Source organism: Nuphar pumila, chromosome 1 (genome assembly GCF_984573655.1).
Source record: "Nuphar pumila chromosome 1, dmNupPumi1.hap1.1, whole genome shotgun sequence".
Taxonomy (NCBI): Eukaryota; Viridiplantae; Streptophyta; class Magnoliopsida; order Nymphaeales; family Nymphaeaceae; genus Nuphar; species Nuphar pumila.
In genome coordinates, this window is record NC_143249.1 from 139,690,935 (window position 1) to 139,713,565 (window position 22,631).

At 38.6% G+C, this 22,631-nt stretch overlaps 1 protein-coding gene across 1 annotated transcript; it reads right to left on the minus strand.

Moving 5' to 3' along the window:
- Nucleotides 1-15,111: 15,111 nt before the first annotated feature.
- PNSB1 (NDH-dependent cyclic electron flow 1) lies at nt 15,112-20,259 on the minus strand. The gene is made up of 6 exons (XM_089998883.1): nt 19,590-20,259; nt 17,710-17,900; nt 17,077-17,334; nt 16,106-16,211; nt 15,771-15,856; nt 15,112-15,389 (listed from the first exon to the last, which is right to left on the minus strand). Exons 1-6 carry the CDS (start codon nt 20,208-20,210, stop codon nt 15,224-15,226), a joined length of 1,428 nt encoding a protein of 475 aa, XP_089855009.1. The 5' UTR covers nt 20,211-20,259; the 3' UTR covers nt 15,112-15,223.
- Between the last annotated feature and the right edge of the window lie 2,372 nt (nt 20,260-22,631).

The following is a 22,631-nucleotide window of genomic DNA, read 5'->3' on the forward strand; positions in this document are numbered from 1 at the left end:
GAAATCAAACGACTACCTCGCAATGGTCGAGGAAGCTCGATCTCCAAAACAGGACGATCAGGCTGAAAGAAAACAACCTTGCCTTATCGATAGAAAAATTGAGCATGATACTCAAATAACCAATCCATGCCTAGAATGACGTCAAACTCAGTCATGTCTAGCAGGATCACGTCAGCTGACAAGTTCTGCCCTGCCACTGACACTTCAATGCTCAAAATGTAGGAATCACAAAATGACTGATCACCCGTCGGAGTACAAACCTCCAACGGGTAATTCAAAGATTCTACGATCAAAGACAATGTACCAGCAAATCTGACGGATATGAAGGAATGGGAAGCACCACAATCAAATAACGTAAAAGTTGCATGACCAACAACTGGAATCGTACCTTGGACCAACTCGCCTTTGGTCACTTTCTCTACCGTAGCTGCGTAGGCACGACCCACAATCGCCTTATGATTGCTCTGTCTTTGCTGAGGCGGCTGATGCTGCTGTTGCTGAGGCTAGCTCTGAGGCGCTTGCTGAGATGTTCCCAGGGCATTTCTCCTCTGATCATCCAACTGTTTTTCTGGCAGTCTGTGAACACCCCAAATTTTTCAAAATTTTTTAAATATTCCCTTTTTTCCCTGGCCTCCATTTTCTAAGGAAATTGAGTCAATTTCAATATAAACTTCAGTTATTCTTCGGATTTTTTGGAATAAACTCCATTTTTATATATCTGTCTCGATTTTGGATCCGGATCTACATTAAAATCCAAATCTGAGCCCCGTTGTCTAATTTTCAAATTAAAATTACCAAAAATAGTTTTTGAATGGCTCAGACAGTCCATCCAGCATCCATTTAGATTCACTACTTTATATTTCTCGATTCGAGGTTAAGAACTCAAAAAATTTCTCAAATTCTGAATCCAAACCCATTTTCTGAATATTTTTTCAGAGAATAGCCTTGAATTCTCGAAAAACCCTTCTTTTGTAAATATTTCTCAAAAATCCAAAAAAATAGTTTTAAATCCCTTATTTTTCCTTAGATTTTAGAGTCTTATTTCCAAAATAACAAAAAAATCAGAAAATACCAAGAAAACGAACAAAAATTCAAAATACAAAAGAAATTACAAAAACCTCTTTTAGAGAAAGTTTTAGAACCTTGTTTTGAAAAATCAAAAAAATGCGAAGAGTAAGTAATTTAAAGCTTGTTTTGCTAAAAACCTCTTTTTGAAAACCCATTTTTTTTAGAACCTCCTTTTTTAAAACCAAAAAACCTGCAACGGTCTCATCGTTGCCTTGTGCTCAGTTTCTCTCTCTCTCTCTCTCTCTCGCTCTCTTGATGAAAACCCTCTCGAAGCATCTGTAGATGGCCATTTCCTCAGCCATTCGATCAACCCTCTTCATCTACGCCATTGATCTCCCAACCGTCTCCCCGTTCGAGAGACTTCCTCTCCCCTCTATAAAACAAACACAGAGGGGAAGCTCTCGATATCGAGAATTCACCTCTCCACCTTACAATCCCTATCACGCTCACATCCGCCTCCTCCACACAACCGAATCTCCTCCCCTCGACCCTTCATTAGAAAAATCTCGGAGGAAAAGAAAAGGAAAGCTCCCTCCTCTCTCCTTCAGAATTCCAATGCAACCAAGGAACTCCAGGCAATTCAGGAAGAGCTCTGGCCTCCCATCTCCTCTCTATAACCTCTGATTTCCTTATTTTCCTTTAATATTCTTGTTTTAGCCCCATTAAACGCACTGTCAAGTTGCGATCGGGTTGCTTATAGCAGCCTTGATCCTTCCCTTTGTGCAATATCGATGAAATGAGTGGTTCCCACATCCTATTTTCGGTTTTATGATTCTTCTTCTCAAGATTTATTTAGTTTGCATCTTCTCAGATCTATTGCTTTCGGTGTGATTCATAGCATTATATTTTTCTTGTTATTTCTCTCGTTACTTTGTTTAAGATCTGGTATCATTCTCTGTTGCATGTTTTTTATATATATATATATATTTTTGGAGTGGCTAAATCCATTTTAGCAATACGCATGCTCTGGGATTACATTTCTGTAAGTGAAGAATCCAGAGTTGCCAATTCTTTTTCCCTCTTCCTTGAGATCATGCTTCAACGGTTAATGATGGGAAGGTGTCACTCGGATTTTTCTTCTAAGATTATGTCTCTAAGGCTTGTGATGAGGGAGTGTTGTTTTAATGATTCACCAGTCCCCTTTTAAAACCTTTGCCTCATCTGGCATCCTTTTTCTTAGTTAGCGTCTGATTATAAATCTTAGCCTCAGGCTTCATTCATTGTTATTTTTTTATATAATATTAGCTCTCGGGATAAATCATCATCTCCCTTTTAGGGATTTTGATCCTGTATTGCCTTGTTTCACTGAGTGGGTCAGCACCAACTTTGATCCATCTGCACATTTCATTTTCTTTTTTTTACTGATGAATTGATTAGAAGTTGCAGACCCTTTTGCTGGTTTGTATATTCGACTGATAAATTGACCTTTAGAGATCCATTAATCTAGTTGTTGCTTTACATATTTGGCCCATTAACAGTTATTTGAACCCATTGATTCATTTGTTGGCTTCGTCAGGTGGTTTATTGACAGTTGCTTGTGTCTATCGATTCACTGATTGGTACAGGGATTGACATTGAAGTCTTTTGATCTACTTGTTGGATCTAGGTATGTTGTTCAGTGATAGTTGTCCCGGACCATCTATTTTTCTGCTGAATTCAGACATTTGAGATATTAACTGTTGTTCAATCTATTAATCTGTTTGCTGAATCATTTCACTTTAGTAATTACCTGCTTAAAATATTGAGCCTCATTGATCCTGCTTCTCGCTATCACCCCATGCATAAATCTCCTGTTATGTCTGATTATCTTGCCTCACCCATCCATTTTCACCTTCCGCGTTAAGCACCCATTATATTCAGAAAAAAAAAAGAGAGGGAAAAAAAGTTCCGTGTACATAAATTGAAGGGATCAGCTTGATGAAATCGAGTTACCTATGCATTTTGGGACTGTGTGTATTAAGGAGAGCCATTAGTTTCTTTTTTCATATCACAGGCTTGATTCATCACCCCACGGGAATTAAGCATCTGAAATCATAGTAGAATCTGTCATGATTCAATCAAATCATGTGTGTGCCATGGTCAGTCATCCATTCATGTCTTGAATCTGTGTTGTTTCCTATTTCTACATTTCTTAAGCACTGTAGCTCATGATCATAGAACCATTTGCATTTCCTTGGCAATAAGGTGCCCTATGGCGTAGGAATAATCCCTGTTTTGTCCCATGCTAGTAGGATATTCTGCATGTAATCCTCATAAGACCTCCACCTTATATACCCTTCTAGTTCATCAGCATGCCCATTGTCAAGGTCCAAAATTCTGGAAATTGCCCATCCATAACAGGTGCACTCGACTGGTTCCATAATGGCAGAACTTTGTCTCAGGTCCAGACCTGAATTCCTCCACCTAAATCAACTTGATAGGATCATCATCTTTGGAATTTTCGTGTGTTCAGAGTTTAATTTTGAGGATGTTGCAATTTCTGTAATAGTTTTACATTGTGTTGATCTTGGATTTGTAATATGTTCTAAAAAAAAAAAGAATTTTTTTTTGCAGCAAATACAACATCATGTGTTTACATTTTAAACCTGTGTTTTTTTTTTCTTTTCTCTCAATCCTTTAGACCTTAACCCAGTGGATGTCTACGTTTCAAATAACAGGGGTATGTATATATATATTTTTTATATTTTGTGATATTAGGTGTTGACCATGATGATTTACTTTGATAGCACTGTGATCTAATGTTCATACAGCAAAATGGCATCGGTGAGCATGCTATCCAAAGATTGATCCCCTGTTGGTTCAGAATTTTCTAGTTCTGCAAAATGACCCATCTTCTTATATACTGTCAAAATCAATTATTTCATTTATGTGTCAGCAGGATTCATTTGGAAATAATTGATGCATCGGCTCATCGGTTTTCTTATAGTTTACCTTGGTGATTGTGATCTCGATGCTCACAAAATAGCATTATCCATCATATACTCACTGGAGGTGCATGACACTACTTTGCACCCACCTTACATCTTCACATGCATCCTTCATCTCCTTGCTACAACCCTTCATAAAGCTGCACTGTTACAACAACACCCACTTCAACTGCTGTCCACCTTCATAAAGCACCCGCAATACACTCTCACCATATCAGCCCATCGCTGAAAGGGCTCCATCCATTGCTGCTACTGTAGCAGCACCTCCCATTAATACCTCATCTGACGACAGCATATTCACCTATATTGTCACTAACTTCCATACACCTTTACATCACCTTAGCAGCACCTTCTATATATAATGACCAGTTTGTACCTGCGGCTGAAGAACATAACGTAGGACTGGTTTTGCATTTCTAATGGGTCTATGATGTTAAGACTATCTTCTTGCTAAAAAGAACTCTCCCTCAGTAAAGTCCTAGCAATGGCAAGAGGGTCATTGATGGATATTTTGTTGAGGATATACATGTATATACTTGTGATGCTTGAAGCCCACTTTTGATAACTCAGCACTAGGCCATGTGCAGAATATATATTAACAACATATTAGCCTTTATATATATATATTTCTCTGTTTTATTGACTATAGATGTGCACCATTAATATATCATGTAGATCGCTAATTTGGTCTTCATATGCATCTATATGCTTACCTTCCTCAGCATATTCATTTAGTTTCAGTTCAAAACTTAACATTTTCTTCTATGTCAGATAATTTTGCTTTACAGCTAACTCAAGTCCTTTGCAGGAAATACATCTAGAATGTTGATCTTCTTCTTAGATTAGGGATTCTTAATTTTAAATTTCAATATCAAGATTGTAACAGCTAGATTATAAATGAGATGTTTATATTTTTTGCACTAGATTAGAATGTATGAGCATGCATATATCTTAGAAATTGCTTGTTTTCATATCACTTTCCTCTTTTATTGCAAAGTTTCACAAATGGGAACATGAATGACACATGCACTATTTTATAAGAGGTGATTAAATCCTAAGTTGATGATTTGCATCAATGGACATAGTCAGAATGCGAACAAGACTTCTTTCCATCTTTTATGGAATAACACTGGATCCACACTGGATCCTTTTAAAAAATCATCATATTTTCCAAATATTTTCTCCTTTTATCAGAGTTTAACTTAAAATTAATTCAAAACATATATCAATGGCCATAGTCAGGATATATTGAGAGTTAATTTCATTTTAAACTCTATAAAGGCACAAAAATGTGTTTCATTTTTCACCTGAATTCAAATATGGTTATTATATAATACATTCAATGACCATAGTCAGGGATGTATTATATCTTCAATCTTATTTCAATTCATATGAAGAATGAGATATGTCTTTCAAAATCCAATTTCAAATTTTTTAATTCATTCATCATTTAGGATAGAATTGCATCATATTTTCAAAATCCAAGTGATCCTTAATATCTTTTCTTCAAATTTCCATTTCAACTCATCCATTCTATCTCATTTCAAAAGTTCAAAATCTAATTTCAAAGTCCAATTTGACTTTGAAATTTCAAGTTCATTTTATATTCAAAATTCTCATTCAAATCAAATTTGAAAGTTCAATTTGACTTTGAAATTCCAAACTCATTTTCAGGATTCAATTTCAAAATTCAAATCAATATCTCAAAATTCAATTCAAAGTTCAATTTAAACTTTGAAACTTCTGATTCATCTTTTCAAATTCAAAAATCAAATTTATTCTTTATCTTCAAAGTTCTAGTCTTGATTCTCAAATTCAAAATCCAAGTTTTGAGATTAATTTTAAATCTCAGAATTCGGTTTTCCCTAAATTTTAAATTCAAAAATCTGGATTTTCCAAAATTCAGATTCATCTTCAAAGTTCCATTTTTTGGGATCTTTAAAAATCCAAATTCCATCTTGGGTTCTAAAATTAGAACTCAATTCCACTTCGGATCCAGATTCCATTTAGGATTCCAGATTTCAGATCCAACTCCACTTTGGATCCCAAACTTTGGATCCAACTTCATTTAGGATTCCAGATTTCGGATCCAACTCCATCTCGAATCCCAGACTGCGGATCCAATTCCATTTAGGATTCAGAATTCAACTTCATTTTGGATTCCAGACTTCAGATCCAATTCTATTTAAGATTTCAGATCTCGGATTGAATTCCATCTTGGATTCCATACTTCGGATCCAAATTCTATTTTCATATTTCAGATCCAAATCCATCTAACATTTCAGATTTCATATCAAATTCTATTCCAGATTTACGATCCAAATCCATTTCCAATTCTCATTTCTGAAGTTAACCTATTTCTCAAAATCTGAATTCAAATACAATTCCTGTCTTAGGACTTGAATCCAAAATTTTCTTTTAATCGATCCAAATTCAAAGTCCATTATAACTTTGAAAAAATCATTCTTATTTCAAAATTCCAATTCTAAATTCCTCTTCTCTTCATCTGCAGACTTATCTTTCCAAATCCTGATTATTCCAAGACTTGGAAATTCAAGTCTCTTCTTCTAGATCTATTTCAAATTCTGAGTTGGATTCAAAATCTAACTCTTTCAAATCAAATTCAACCCTTTGAATCATTTTTTCACTCCACTATCATATTTATTTCAGAATCACTTGGAAAATCCTAAAATTTCTAAAAAAAATATTTTTTCAAAAAGAGCATACATCCTTGCATTGCACATGCATGATTCTCTGTGCATTTTAGACTTAGAATAAATTCTTAGATGATATTCTAGCAAAGCAAAAGGCTTAAATTCGATCCTTGGTTCGATTACCCCTGGTAAAGGTGCCAGGAACGGTCGAACCTCGTACCGACGAGCGAATCTCGTCTCTCCATTTTCTCGCAAATTTTCAAAACGAGGTGAGTAATTTCTAAATATTTTCAAAATTAAGGTCAAGTGAGACCTTCGCAAAAGAGTTCCTCTTTCTCTTCTTTTCTTTTCTCTTTCTCTTTTCTTTTCTATCTTTTATTTCCCCTAAAAAAGGGAATAGAGGCTAGAAAGGCGAAGAGGAGGGAAAAATGAACAAGAGGAAAAATTTTGCGATGATCACACAGTCTCAGATATAGTGGCCCATGTTGCCACAATATAAGCATTCGCACGTATCATGAGAGCAAGGACAACCCGGATGGTCAACCAAACACTTTGGACATCTCGGTGCTAATGTGATCTGCCTCTAGGGCTGCTGGTGTTGGCGCTGCTGCTGGTGTTAGGGTTGTCGATGCTGATACTGTTGCTGGTTATTGTTGTTGTTGTATCGGTTCTTCTTCGAAGGTGGATAGAATTTCTTTCCACCCTGGTGCTTCTGAAACTGACGCTTTTTAGGCCAACTCTTTTGGCCTTGCTGCTGCTATTGCGAACCTCTAAAAGAACGTGTCCCTTGCGATTCAGACCAATCTTGCTCCAACAATGAAGTTGTCTCTAAAGCCTCACTAACTGTCATCGAGGCACGAGTGTATACTTTTGTGCATAGAACAAGCTTCAGTCCTCGAGCGAACTTCAACACTCGGTCCTTCTCAGTGGCATAAAGGTTAGGACAATATCTCTCAAGACTGCGGAAATGAGTAACATACTCCGCCAACGTAGAATTTCCTTCTTGTAGATCAATGAATTCTTGCATCTTTTTGCTCTTCTCATGAGCCAGAAAATAAGCTGCGAAGAAGGTCTCTACGAACTCTGCCCAAGTGACAGATTGGTTTTCGAACTTAATCTCCCAGGTGGTAGCCCACCACCTCTCTGCATCCTTTCGGAGACGGTATGTCCCGAAATCAACTTTCCTGTCGTCGCTCACTTGCAATACTCAAAAGATTCTCTCGATTTCCTGTATCCAATCTTCTGATGCTTCCAGTGTCGATCTCCTATCCAAAAAAAGAGGGTTATACCCATAAACTGTTTATAAGGAACCGCAGTAGCTGGAACGGGTGCTGGTGTCTCTTAACCTTGAGTGGCATGTCGCATAAGGTCACCCATGTTTCGCATAGTCTCGGCCTGACGGCCAACCACCTCAGTGAGGTTGTTGAGCGATGCCATCAAATCATCGCAATGAGCATGCCATGCCATCTTAAACATAGAAGCAACATATAAGCAACAACTCAATTTCTTAAAAGCAAGGTTTCATTACTTAATCAAATAAGAAGTTTATAAAGTACATGTTGATAATACCCCTATGTCTCATACAGGGCCAAAAAAACAACTAGTCACATAAATAAAGTAAAAAATAGAGCACTGACTTAGTGTTTTCACAAAACAACAGAACATCATCATGGCTTGCTGGTGTAGAAGTCTCGGTAATCTTTCCGACTACCACACTGTCGCAGCCTGATGTGAGGAGGAGAAGCAGGAGTTCTCAAAGGGCATATCTGATATTTCTTGTACTTCCATCAGTACTAGAGGAACAGAAGGATCTAGCATGAACTCCGAGGAAACTACGTACGGGTAAGATTCTGGTGAATACTGAGGAGAGTTTGGCGACCCACGCCTATCTCCTTCCTGACTGTCCACTTCCATAATTTCGGGTCCAGTGATCGATATCACATCCTCGAGATCGCTTGCGTTATTCTTTTCAAGTTCATCGTGAAGTTTCGTCTGGCATTCTTCCTCGATATGCCCCCTAAGACCACAGTAAGGACAATCACACAACGCATAAGGACAGATCTGTCCCGCGTGATCCACAAGGCACCTGGCACACGGAGGTGCTTCCTGTGTCATCATGTGAACACCTCAAGCTAGGTGTTGGACAACTCAACCCAAAGATTCCTCCCCTCAAACCAAATCTTGGAGAGCATCCAAAATCTTCTTGTAACTTGGGTTTGTCAACATCTAACCCATGCACATACAATTAAGCACACAAATCTAACTAAGAAGTAGAGAACATTTAAGCAGCATAAATTCAAATTTAACATACTTACAGTGCGATGGACAATGTACGTTGAAGACTTGGACCACACTTAGTGCCAGCTCTGATACCAATCTCTATGGCGCCCCAGACCCCGACCTTGGAAAACCTTTGAATTTTTTTTTTAAGGAGATTTTTTTTTAAAAATGGTTTGACGATAAACAACAAAAATCAAAGAACAGGGGTAAACAAGTAACCAGGCCACAAGTCTGAGCGGGCCATAGGTAAGTACATAACCAACAAGTTTAAAATATACAACCCAAAGTTTTAGATACAAAATGAGACAAAAGTACAACCATTCTCACAGTCTCTCCAAAACAAGGGTAAATCCCCTCAAAACCCCAAAACCAACTGATCCAGAATCTGCAGTAGAGTGTGGGTCCCCCAAGCCTCCAGACCGTGCCTCGTCGCAACACAACTGTGATTACTCATCACTTGCATCCCCATAAAACGGGGTCAGAACTCTTGCGAGTTGGTGAAAAACAACAACATATATTCATTTCTCAAAAAAAACACATATAGCATGAAACATGAACGTGATACAAATCTACCAGACTATTATTGCTATGATGAAACAGTTAGAAACATTTAAATTAAAGTACATGTGCGTGTCTCAGGTAGGTGCACATGTAACAAGTGCAAACTAGCTAAAGCAGTAAATAGGACTAAACAACTATTCTATACAAGTAGCTAAGAAAGTACAGGAAACAGAATATGTACAAAAGCAAGTAAACAAGAAAAGAGAACTACTATTGTACGTTAGCTTTGATTGGTTAGTAATTAAGTTCTTCTGATTACTCCTTCGAGTACGCAAAGCAACCTCGCATTCTGTGAGTCATGCACCCAGCATCTATTATTCAAGTTTAAATGTGATAAACGGGGATGCTACAGACCGAGTCAACCTCATGCAAGCAGCCGCAGCTAAGAGAACCCACGCATAGGTAAGGATTGCAATCCATAGTACTGCAGTAGTGAGGTCCTAAAAAGGTAACCTCGACCTCCCTGACTCTGAGTGACTGGAGGTCAAAGGACGCTACTGCTTCTGTCAAAACATGTGTCGTAGTAACGACAAGTCACTCAGGGTTGTACCATCCACCCTCTCTAAGGTGAACTGTCTTGTGAATGGGGCGCGGCGGATTTATCTTTCTTAGGCTCATTCGTCAAGTCATATCTCCTTTCGAGGTGTTCATGCCTCGTGGTCCCTGCAGGGTACGCAAACGAGAACTTGGCATGCCCATTCATGTGCTCAGCCTCACACGGCTAACAAGAGCACATCGCTCGTGAAAATGATCAAAACACCATATTATTCTTTTTCATTATTAGGATATAGTCATACGTGAGCTCACTCACAAATATGGGCCATTGCCCAAAAGACTCCAACTGAATCAAGAAATTACAACAATGTATCAAGTATACCCAATGGTGTTCAAGTTTTGTCATTCATTACTTTCATATGTATAATGTGCACTCATCAATGCCTCTGACACAAGACCAAAGGTACCTCTCAAGGTATGTTCTAGTGTCAAGTTGTGTCACGTGTACGTGCGAATCTAACTATCATATTTTTCTTAAGTTCTTCACATAAGTATTCAACAGAGGCAAGGCTACTTATGCATATCTACTGAAACATCTTCCAGTCATAAGATAGTGTGCAAAAAAAAGTACCATTCTACATTGTTACAAAATAAGCAAGTTTCCAGAGCATAACATAGTCACAAGTCATAAGCTAAAACACGTAAGCATCATTCATTGATAATTTCACATTATGTAATCTTCCCCGTGGAAATTCCGCAATAATACACACAATGTGTGATAAGTGAAATTCAACAACATTCCCATCCATAGGGGAATTACATTATCATTTCCACGGTTGGTCACTGCACTCTGCAGAACAACCACGCCAATACGATGGTTTTTGAAAAAAAAAGTCAAAAACTCTAAAATGAAGGAAAATATCTGTGTAAGAAGGCGACCTAACGCTCGCCAACAATCCATTACGAAGCAAAAAAAAGGCAATTGGGTACTACGAAGACCATTGCGGGCTCACCTCACAATAGGCAAAACTAAAAATGCAAGGCACGAAGTGCCGAAATGCATAAAACACCCAATTGTGGCTCAGAGGCCACTGCGAACACACACCTACTTGCACTGAGGCAAAAACGGGTTGTCGGTAAGCGAATCCAATCTCCCCAAATTGCAAACCTAGGTTCGATGTAATGACTGATTGCGGAATCTCTCTCTGCTATATTGTACCTATACGTGTTGGTTTCCCTCTCTTCGTGAAACACTAAACATTGCCATTGTGGCAGGAACCTTGGGTCGTATCAGACCACTGGGTTCAGCCTAGTGTGCCACCTGATTCAAAAAGCACACCCAAACACTAAATGAGACCGCCTTGGGTGCGCCATCACCCGATACCTCAACCAGCCAAAGCAACCCAAATGGGTACCCCCAAACTAAGGCAAGATCTTGGGTTGAGCCTTATGGTTAGACCCGGGACTGCGAAAGTTGGCAGCCAACGGAAAGTCACCCACATGCAGTGTACTCGGGTGCGTTAAACACCCGACAACACCCTGTCGCATAGGGGCCAACAACCAGGGCTGAAACGAGCAGGTCTGCTAGGAGATCTAGTCTGGACCCACAGTCCAGACCAGACACACTGTTGTAAAACAGTGGGTCAAACAGGCTAACCTGGTGCGGTTAGTACTTGGTGGCTAACATGCCGCCAAGGTTAGAAAAAGAAAAAAAAATGGGTCTGGTCCTCTGGACCAGACCACGCGTGTCTAAGGAGGCTCTGGACCAGACATGCAAGACAAAAAGGGGACAATGGTCCCAGAACATGGTGACCTGGGTGCGCCTAGCACCCGTCGGTCCGCTATGCGCTAAGGCTAAACGGACAGGGTTGGGTCATGGGTCTGGTCCTCTGGACCAGACCACTCGGTCCAACAAGACAACTTGGTCTGAACCCTTGGTTCAGACCAGGCACTGTCATGTGACAGTGACCAGAACTGGGTGCTTAGCCCGGCTGGGCTACCCGAGTGCGCCCAACACCCGGTGACTCGCACCAGAAGAGAAGAGGGCGAAGGTGACTGGGTGCACCTGGCCGAGCCCTGCTCGAACGAGGGTGCACCTGGTTGGGTCTGTCATGACAGGTGGACATGCCAAACCGAACCCCATAATCTCAGAGAAACCAAAAATAAAAAATAGTCTTGGATTATTGCATGTTACCCCAAGGGAGCAAACACCATGAAATGCAAACGTAATGGCTGAATACATTGAAAGAACCCATACCAAAACTGGGGGTGTATGGATTGAATGCAAGCTCATGTGACAAAAAAAGGAAATCTAGAATGATGAGCATTTTGATGAAAGCAAAAAAAAAAAAAGAGAGAAAACAAATTTAAAGGTAAAGAAAAACATAGAGTCGATTTATTAGAAGCATCAACAAATTTTTTTTGAACCCAATAGAGATTTCAGTTGGTTCTGCTCTTCTCCTTTCATGGGATGAAAGAGAAGGGAAACTTTAACCTAAACTATATAAAAAAAAGAAGAACTCTGAATCCACCATGAGCCATGCATGCAAGCAATGCATTCGGCTCTTCTTGGTTTCATGTATTACACCATAAGCAAAACGCCAAGAAAAAAATGAAAACATGAGGTTACAAATCTTCACCTTGAATTTCGGTTGGAGAAGGTGAGGAGAACGGTTGGATGCTCCACGAAAATGGTGGCTAATCCACACCACACGGCTAAGGGAGGAGAGAATGCGAAAGGAGAGAGAGAGCCTCTAGAAAAAAAATCGCCCTATTTGGGCTCCTTTCCTACCAAAAAGCTTTTATATCTCTGCATGCCAAATGAATGGCTAGGATTACACCAAAGGATCCTACGGCTGGGGTGGATTTCACACCCCTCTAGGCAGTGGCAAGGATGTAATATCCTTACATGGCTGCCCAACTCTCCCATACATGTTCTTCTTTTCAAAATCTTTAAAAGTTTTCTCAAAAACGCCACTCAGGGGCTATACAAATGCCATAAAAATTTTAAGGAATTTACGTGGGGAGCCCCTAGGCTGCCGCCCACTCTAGCCAACGAACGTGTGCCATTTTGGCTACATATAAAGTTTTACAAGATTGCCATGGGCTGCCGCCCAGTTGGCCAATCCTTGTCGAGTTTTCAAAAATGACATTGGGGAATTACCCCCATGCCACCACCCAGACTGATCATCCCTTGACCAGCTGGTCCTCATGGTCACAACCGTCCATAAGGAAACTCGCCCCATGAGTCTGGGTCACCCCTGGTTGGATCCAGATCCAAAACAACGAATGGACATAACAATGTTCGTATATATATATATATATATATATATATATATATATATATATATATATATATATATATATATATATATATATATATATACTACTACTACTACTACTACATGACATATCCCCTTTCAATTTCACTAATGTCATAGAATGTTCAAGGCTCCTTTGAAACATCTCTCATCGTTAGCGAGAAATGCTCTCATTATGATTCGTGCACTATTGGTAGGTGTTTTCGAGTAATTCACATGCACTGAAGAGGTTTTTTCCTCGTTTGGGTCTCGAATTCGAGGATAAACTAAATATATATATTATGAATTTACCCTTAAATTTTTAGAAGTTAATTCTTCACAGATTTCCCTCAATTGCTATTTATACTTTACTTACGCGATTTTCAAACTTTGTATATCCATACAGGTACAAAAACGAGAAATCCTCTTAATCGCATAAGAAATCTCATACATTAAAACCTTTTTCATAATATTACCTTAAAAATATCATGGACCTTACAGTCCTACTAGTGTTCTTAATTGCCTACATTACTTGACCTACCAAGTCATTTCCCTCCTACTCTTTTACCATTAAATTGTGATAAGCTACTTTCCTCAACTACAAGTTGTATTTTTACTTTAATATTTTTTCATATACATTTTTAACAAAAAAATATTTTATTTTAAATATTTACATATTATTTAATAGTCATATTTTTTGTCCTAATAAATATTTTATAAACTTATCTAGAGCCGGGCCATATGGATGGTCTACTATAGTGTGCTAGTTTTTATAACGGAAAACCTAGTGCAAGCCGTGTTGTGTTGGGACAATCTTGGCACACACTGGTAGTAGGGTTACTCTTTCACCCTTTCCATCGTTCAAGCTCTTAAAGTGAGGTTGTGCAAGCCGTGTTGTGTTCGGACAATCTTGGCACACACTGGTAGTAGGGTTACTCTTTCACCCTTTTCATCATTCAAACTCTTAAAGTGAGGTTGAGGGGTTTCAAACACGACATTTCAATTTATGAGTTTAGATATAGTTACATTCTAAAGCAAAAACAAAAAAGAGTTTAAATATAGTCACGGCACCTTACGCTGGTTTTATATAATTTCTTGTCATTACTCTTTAAAATGAGGAAAAATAATCATAATCTCTCTGGGATTATGATGTTCTGTAAAACTAAATAATCCACCAAGGTTATAAAAGATATAAATAAAAAATTGCAGAATATGAAAATTGCATAGTCTATGCAATTATTTTGTTTTTTTGTACATGTTCTTGAGGCATTGATGGCTGTTGAACTAAATTAGTTCACCCAATCAGCTTGAAACCATTAATGAGCTTCAACAATTTTCTCTCAATCTTTGTATGGTATAGTTGTTGCTTCATATTCAACACATAATTCCATAGTCACTGATATCGGAGAAATTTTGAAAATAGTGTAAGAAATTCTGAAAAATTAAGGTACCAATAATATCAGGAAAATCTCATGATTTTCAAAATATCAGTATAATGAAAATATCACGAAATTATCATGATATTTTTGTAATTTAAAAAAACTTATTTATATATATTTTAAATTCAATTTTTCTATTTTTTGTTTCTTCTGTATTTTAAGAACTTTTGAAACTTGTTTCTTTATATTTTTGTAAAACATATTCTTTCTTACTATTATTTATATTTTTTTTATTTTTAAGCTTCCGAGATTTTCCACCTTTTGAAAATATCTGAGAAAAACTCTCGCCAAGAAATACCTTGACCGATATAGGTGACTGCATAATCACATGCCGTTTTTCCTACAATTGTTCTTTTTTTATCCAAATTATTCTCTTGAAATGCTTCCATTTTCATGTTTAATGTGTGTGCATATTAAATTTACTGCAAATTTACAATAAATGAATAGCAAGGAGCTGTCAGATCCATATATTTGAAGATCTTGGAAGACTAAATTTCCCTCTATGCAAGAATTAGTGAAACCTCAAAAAATTGGATAGCATTTTTAACTGCTTCTATATCAATATCTATCAGCTTCCCTGTTTTTGATGCTATAACTGTACATCTCTTTTCTTCTGCATTGGGAACAAATAGCCTTCCCTTCTCTTCTGATGAGAAAAGCGCAACGCTGCAATGAAATAAATAGAATCAGAACAATTTTAACTTTTGTGGACCATCTAGATAGGGATGTCGAGAAAGTGGATTTGGCTCTGAAAATTCAACCAACCGAACCCTGTCCAAGTGGATTCAGTGGTAAATCTATACCATCTTAAACTTGACTGTAAGTAAAACTACAGCCAATAGAGGAAAATATTTTATTGGATCTGGGTTTAGTAAAGGCTTTTCATTTCCATTCCAGAGCCCTGTGCCAAATCTTATTAGATCCAGTAAACTTACATCCTTCTTGAATCCGATCTGCTTACATCCCTAACATCTAGCCCAATCATTTAGAAAAGCTAGATAACTTTGGCATAAAAAAGAACTGAGGTGAAGTACAAATATATGTTACCTAGGCTTCTCCCTGGCATTTGCAAGTTGTATTGCTGCTGTGTTTGTAGCAATTACTCCAATGGAGTCATTTATAAGAGCTGCCAGCTGACGTATAAATGAAGCAATCAGTGCGAAGTTTAGAATTCAGTGAGTTATGTCTAGTACTAAGTATTTCAAAAGTTGAATTTAGTTAGCAATATGTTCGGTGTTAAGTTTCCAAGGTTTCTCTTTGAGCATCTTACTCCTTTACAAAGGCTGGAATAGAAAACTGAATGAAGTTGGCAGCATGAAACATAACTGCTGAAGCATCACATTGAGAAAAATAAAGGACAATAGAGTAAGGGTGGATTTAACCTGTCCAGGTGTAGTGATGAACACAATACTGGATTCTTCTCCAACCATCTCCTCAACGTTTTCCCTCTCCTTTTCATGTGGAATGACAAAGAGAGGCTTGACACCCCTGTTGCAGTCAATTTAGCATGATATCCACCTCATGTTAAGATCATGTCATAATCTGGTCTACTCCCACACTTTCAGGATGGTGCAATGACAAAGTATTTCAACATCTCAGCTTTAAATGAGAATATATTCTTTCAGTAAGTTTTATGTCCATTTTAACTGTGAATAACTTGCTGACTTAGACTAGCTATAACACTTGTAATTAATATCCATAGAGATTGGTGTCGAAAATTTAAATCAATTAGAACTTATGCGTCTATCTGATCTTTCAGCTAGATGCATGCACGAGCAGGTGCTTGTGTCCGTTCACACACACACACAAACGAGCTAGGTTGCCAGTGACTGCACGTGTTCATGTACCAAATATAAGTCTGTAGCTATGTCACATGGATATGGCTGCCGATATGGGGATGCGGCCATTTCTATGACGTGTATATAAAGGAATACGGAACGGCAGTCAAAATGGAGTATCCCTGTGACATAGGTCTGTAAGGTTCATTTGCATGTGGTCATTCATCTAATTTAAATCGCTCTTTTGGGATCTCTACAGGGAGGATCTGTTATCTGTTAGCAATGTCTAAGAGTTGAAGCTGAAGAATAATACCATTTGTTTTAGCAGTTTACTGCTGTTAATAGGGTAGATTCTAAGCAGCATTCCTGCTACAATACAGATCTTTTTTTTTTTCTTATGATTTATTTACCATGTGCAGGTGTATATGGGTGATAATGCATATTGTAACTTGGCTTCTACTAGAGCTTTCTGTCTTTTCTAAAATTGGCTGTTGACTGTGTACAAAGCCAATTCTTGGAAAGACAGAACCCTCTCATATAATATGTTCTAGGGAAAAAAAGAACGGTAAACTTACCTTATTTCCTTGGTTATTTCTGCCCATACTTGGATAGGCAACAAGCCGTCAGGATCTCCCCTGGACAGCATATTGGCTTCTGAATCAGATTGAATGCCATGAATCACAACAAACTTGCCTTTCTCTGCACCGCTGTCCTTGTATTTCTTTTCCACAACCTCCTTTAGTTTCTTTGAAATTGACAACTTCAATGGTGGCACTTCATGCCTTGGCACGTTTCTTACCGGTCTTCCTAGCCACTCAATCATTTGATGGTACCTAAACAGAAGGATATATAAGAAACAACCCCTTCATATGAATCCCACGGAGGTGGCATTTTCTTCATTTAAGAATGTCAAGGATCGGCGTAATTCAACCATAGTGACAAATATCAGCGATATTTTGTAAATATCACGATGGTATCATTTAAGGAAAATATCATGGAACTTGCATCTATATTGACTATCTCGGGAAAAAATGGGTTACTTTATTTTATTATATATCTATTGTCCCTTTCTACATATTTTTCCTAATTCTGAATATATTTTTTCCGATATTTTGCTTATAAAAGCATGACAAAAACAAAAAAACAATTTATCATATGAGAGAGAGAGTATATATTAAATGTAAAACCAGTACAGCAAGTGGACTCACATGTTGTATCCACTCTGGGATAAGTTCAATCCTTGAGCAGTGAAGGTCTCGGAAAGAAAGAGCCCCGCACCTGCGGCGTTGACATTGGGATAGGTGTAGCTCACCCTATCACGTGCTGTTGTCATGAACAGAAATGCTGCATGCCCTACACCCGCCAGCTTTGTTGACAGGATCATGTCGTAATACCTTCCCTGTCATTCAAAAGATCCTTCTCTTGCCGTTTCAAGGCTACTATTACTCTTACTAATGTAATGTATGTATAGAAAAGGAATTCCAATTGAAAATGACAAGCACTAAACTTTCCTGCTATTTCTCAATCATTCTAAAAAGTATCTAATGACCAAATTTGAATCCCTTGGCAAGGCCCCGTTTGTTCGATTCCCAAGGAAGAGAAGGGTCTTTCATTCCAAAAAAACAGTCTAAAAAATCCTGCCAGCTCAGCCTTTTCATGAAAGTTCTTGCATACGAGGCATGGTATGAAAGGATTTGCACATGAAAAAAAGTAGTGAGAAGCACTGGGACCCACTTGTGCCAGCTTGGCACTTTTTCACTTTGCTGCTTGGATGTTTGTTTTAACTATGTGGAAAGGGTAAAAAAAAGAATGTCAGCTCAGCAATTTTTTCATAAAAGCCGTATGAAACAAAATGGGCTTTTAGGACTCCATTGTTTCGTGCAATTTTCTTGAGAAAGTGCTGAGCTTCCAATCCCTTTCATCACTAAGGAAACAAGCATCAAATCATCACAATGGAGAAGTGTCGTGATGCCACAAGTGGACCCAAGTTTTTTCCCACTACTTAACACTTTTTGTGTGCAAATCTTTGACAGGTAGGATTTTTTAGAAATCTGTGCCCCTTCCCATGAAAGGCCTTGCCCTCTTGTGGAAATGAAACAAACAGACAATGAAAGATATTTGAAATGCATAATTTTCTCATTCTAAGCCTCCTATGCCGATTTCGTATGGTTATTATCTTACCGTCAGATTATTTGTCAAAGGCAGCTGTACCATTATATTATATATCTTGCTGCCTGCTTCAACATTCCTAATGAAAAGAACAGATGGATGATGACATAAAGCCTGCTAGGCAAAGTAATGATGTGGTGAACAAGGAACAGGAAACACTTCAGATATAATATGTCAAGAACATTATGCAAGCGAACATGGTCAAGACGAGGACTTCAACAGGTCAAAACTAAAATCAAAGCTAAAGTTAAAGTGAAGTTGACAAGCCCCCTTCTCCCCCAGGGGGTTTCTCTAACACCCTTCTCTAATAAAACAGCCATGTGTTAATACCAGTCAAACCCGTGCCATACCACGTACCAGCCCATGTCCCAGCACCCGTACTTATGGGCAGGGCTGGTAAACGAGCCGAACAAGCCAATCTCAAAGTATTCAAGCATGCCTCATTCTTGAAGTGAGCCGAGCCCAGTTTGAGCTCGTAATGACCTCTAGCTAAATGAGCCGAAGCTGGCTTGTTTACTGAAAAAATACGTTGTCTTGTCCTAGAACTGGAAGTAGCATTATTTCAAAGCTGGAAATTTGAAAACCTACTGAATGCAAACCAAATACTTCCGCCATTTGTTCTACATTATATTGTATGATATATAAAATATATTGATTACTACTCAATGGACTTATATGAGCTGAACAGAGCTGAGACACTCGTTGTTCATGTTCGACTTGCCAATCCGATTTTGCCAGTTCGAACAAGCCCATAGGGGCATTTCAAGCGATTATCGCTAGTAGTCTTTTAACTTTTTTCAGGGTGCCCTTTAATTTTCCTTCAATATTTCACCAACAGGGAAACGAATTTTATATTTCAATTTTAATTAAAAAAATAACTTTTCCTTATTTTAAAAATGAAGAAGCAATAGCAACCAACCTTAAGCACACCGACCATATCTGTGTAGACTGAAGGCACAGGGAAAGGATCCTCCATGTCATAGACATTAGCCCATCTCACATTCTTATTGATCTCGTACGTCTGCTTCCCTCTGGCTGAGGCAATGACATCCACGAGCACCCCGGGATACCGATCTTTTATCAGTTGGATGGCCGGAAAGAAGAGCAGATTCTCATAAACCCCACCGGAAATCACACAGCAACACCTCCTGACATCCCCTCTTATCTTCAGCCCCAATGAAGCGACCTCCACATTGTACCCAAACGGGAATTTCAGAAAGCCGTATTTGTTGTCGGGGTTGTCAGGCGGCCTCGGATCCTCTTCCTGCTTGCCGTCGGCGAACAGATCGCCGTACTCCATTTCAGGGTCGTCGCCGAAGTCAAAGGGATCGAGCCATGGGTTCTTCTTCTTGACGTTTGTGGTAATTGAGGATGATGGTAGTGGTGGTTTTTGGATCTGCGAATTGGGTGCTGGGTAGGCTGACCTGTGGAAGTGGGACTGTGGAAAGGAGAAGGATGGTGGCGCTGGCTTGATGTGTGAAGCGTTGGTGGCAGTGGTGAAGAAGGACTTGATGGGAAGTGGGAGTGTTGTTGCAGACATTCTCTCTCTCTCTCTCTCTCTCTCTCTCTCTCTCTCTCTCTCCACAGCCGTGAAGAAAGAAGAAAAAATAGCCGTTGGGGTTCTTTAACGTGTGGCAGAGGGTTGGATAAAGTTGGAGTTGGGTCCCTCCTTCGTATTACCAAGTCTGGGCGTTTAAAATGTTGACATCAGTTTATCCAAATCCAAACCATTGAAACCACGTCACATGGACACGGCTTAGGGCAAGTACCATAATAATGTTCAACGCATGAACGTATCTTATGAAAAGTAGGCCGTGAGGACACGTATTTTTAATTGGTTAGTATATCAAAACTACACGTTTAACGATGTCGATAGATAGCCATTTATTAATCATAAGGCACATAAAAACTATACTATATAAAATATGAATACTGTCAAGACCTGTGCCATAACGTGTTCACGTGTCATGCCTTGTGCATGGGAGCCGAAATAACGTGTCACTGCTGACATAGATTGAATTGAATGGACCTGAGGATCGTGTAATTATGACCAGCGACATGGTTAAAACCTGAACCTGGTATGGGAATTTTTAACCTTGATGAACGACCCGTGATGCAGATAAACAAGCCATGGGTGCCGTGTTCGTTCCATGAGTCGTCTTATGTAAAAGGCCATCTTTCCTAGGAAAGGTTGTCTCTTCGGTAAGCCAAGCGAAATAAATAGCTTCGTGAAAAATATTCATATAATAAATGCAACGGAGAATCTTTCCTGTTAAAATGAGCTCATTTCTCTCATTGAGGTTCCTTCCTAGGCATCATTTTCAAGGGAAGTGGCTTTTCTTGAGGGAAGTGTAACAAATGCCTTCTAAGGATGTGTTTGTTTCAGCCGCAAAAGAGGCTGCGTTGGATGGGAAACAAGCCCCATTACCTCTGTCTGTGAAACAAACGCTCATGCTTTTCACACATTTGAATTCATTTCATAAGAAATGTGTGTTCCCCGACTGCATCATGTGACTCATTCCTACTAAGGGTGCGCCGCAGGTTATATGTTCTCCTCCGGAAGGGTGAGCATCGGGCCAGGCAGCCCGGGGGCTGGCTTGGGCCTACAAATTATGCCCAAGCTCGGCCGAACAAGGCTTTTGGTTACATTATATATTATATATAACATAATATACAATAAATATAATATAATATATTATATAAATAATATACAATATATTTTTTATATAATATAATATATTATATAAATAATATACAATATATTTTATATATAATATAATATATAATATATATTACATAATAGGCTTGACCCGATTAGGCCCACAGGCTTAATGGGCAGGCTGTTGGCTGGGGTTTTCCCAATGGGCCAGCCCGGTCCATTAGCAGGCTTATTCGGCCCGATGCCCACCCACAGTTTTCACAAGGCAACATGTAACAAAGGCACCCTAAGGGTGCGTTTGAATCACAGGATGGAACAACGCCCACGACAGTCTGCCCTGGCCTGCTCAAGCACCATTAATTTTTTTTGGCATCCATGACTGTCCGTCCACCATAGGCGGAGCTTGGGGGAGGGGGGGGGGGGGCAGAACTGGGTTGTAGCCCAGTCCTGCCTCCTGGCCCAGTTAAAAAAAAATAAAAATTTAAAAGCCCAGCCCTGATTCCATATGAAATAGATTTTTATCCATTTTTGTAGCCCAGTCCTAGCCCAGCCTAGTCCTAGCTCAGCCCTGACTGCAGCAAATAGTTTAATTTGTCCATATGAAATAGATTTTTACTAATAATTGTAGCCATTTTTTATTTTATCTCAAAAAAAAAAAATTGCCCCCGAACCCCAGACTATCACACCAAAAATATATTTTAGATCTTCTGAACTTTCTAACTAGATTTTGGGATCTTGATTGAAATCCGACCATATTTGGATCCATTAAGATCCAATTAGATTCTAATTGGATTTCAGATCCATCTAGGATCCGAATCCATTCATCGTATCCGATTCCAAATACTGGATCTATTTGATCCTGTTTGGATTCAAGATCCATTTGGATCAAATCCATATCATGTTACAGTATTTATTTTGAAGAATCTTAGCATTTATTTTTTTTTTATAATTATTGAAATTTGGCAGGTTTTACAGTTCTACTATACTTTCCCCAAATCGTTTGGCATCCTATCTCATCCAATATGCACTTAATCACATTCTCACTTAGGGACAGATCTAAAATCAACTGAATTACAAGCATAACAAAGCTAGAAACAACATATAAAAACTTTAAATCAAAATTCATTACTCTGTAATCATGAAATCACAACAACATGCAGATCCCTCAAAAAGCATGATTTTTATGAGTCCAACTAATTAAAATAGAGAATGTCTAATTCTATTTAGTTTACCCCTAAAATCACAACATTTAAAAACATGATTTAATGGGTTGAAACCCCAAAATATGTAGGAATACATAGA

Excerpts from the sequence above, each read along its gene's own strand:
- PNSB1 (XM_089998883.1), bottom strand. The coding sequence starts at position 20,210 with ATGTCTGCAACAACACTCCCACTTCCCATCAAGTCCTTCTTCACCACT. Across the intron at positions 16,212-17,076 it reads GAAATAACCAAGGAAATAAG|GGGTGTCAAGCCTCTCTTTG; the intron begins GTAAGTTTACCG and ends TGACTGCAACAG. Across the intron at positions 15,857-16,105 it reads TCATCACTACACCTGGACAG|CTGGCAGCTCTTATAAATGA; the intron begins GTTAAATCCACC and ends TTTATACGTCAG.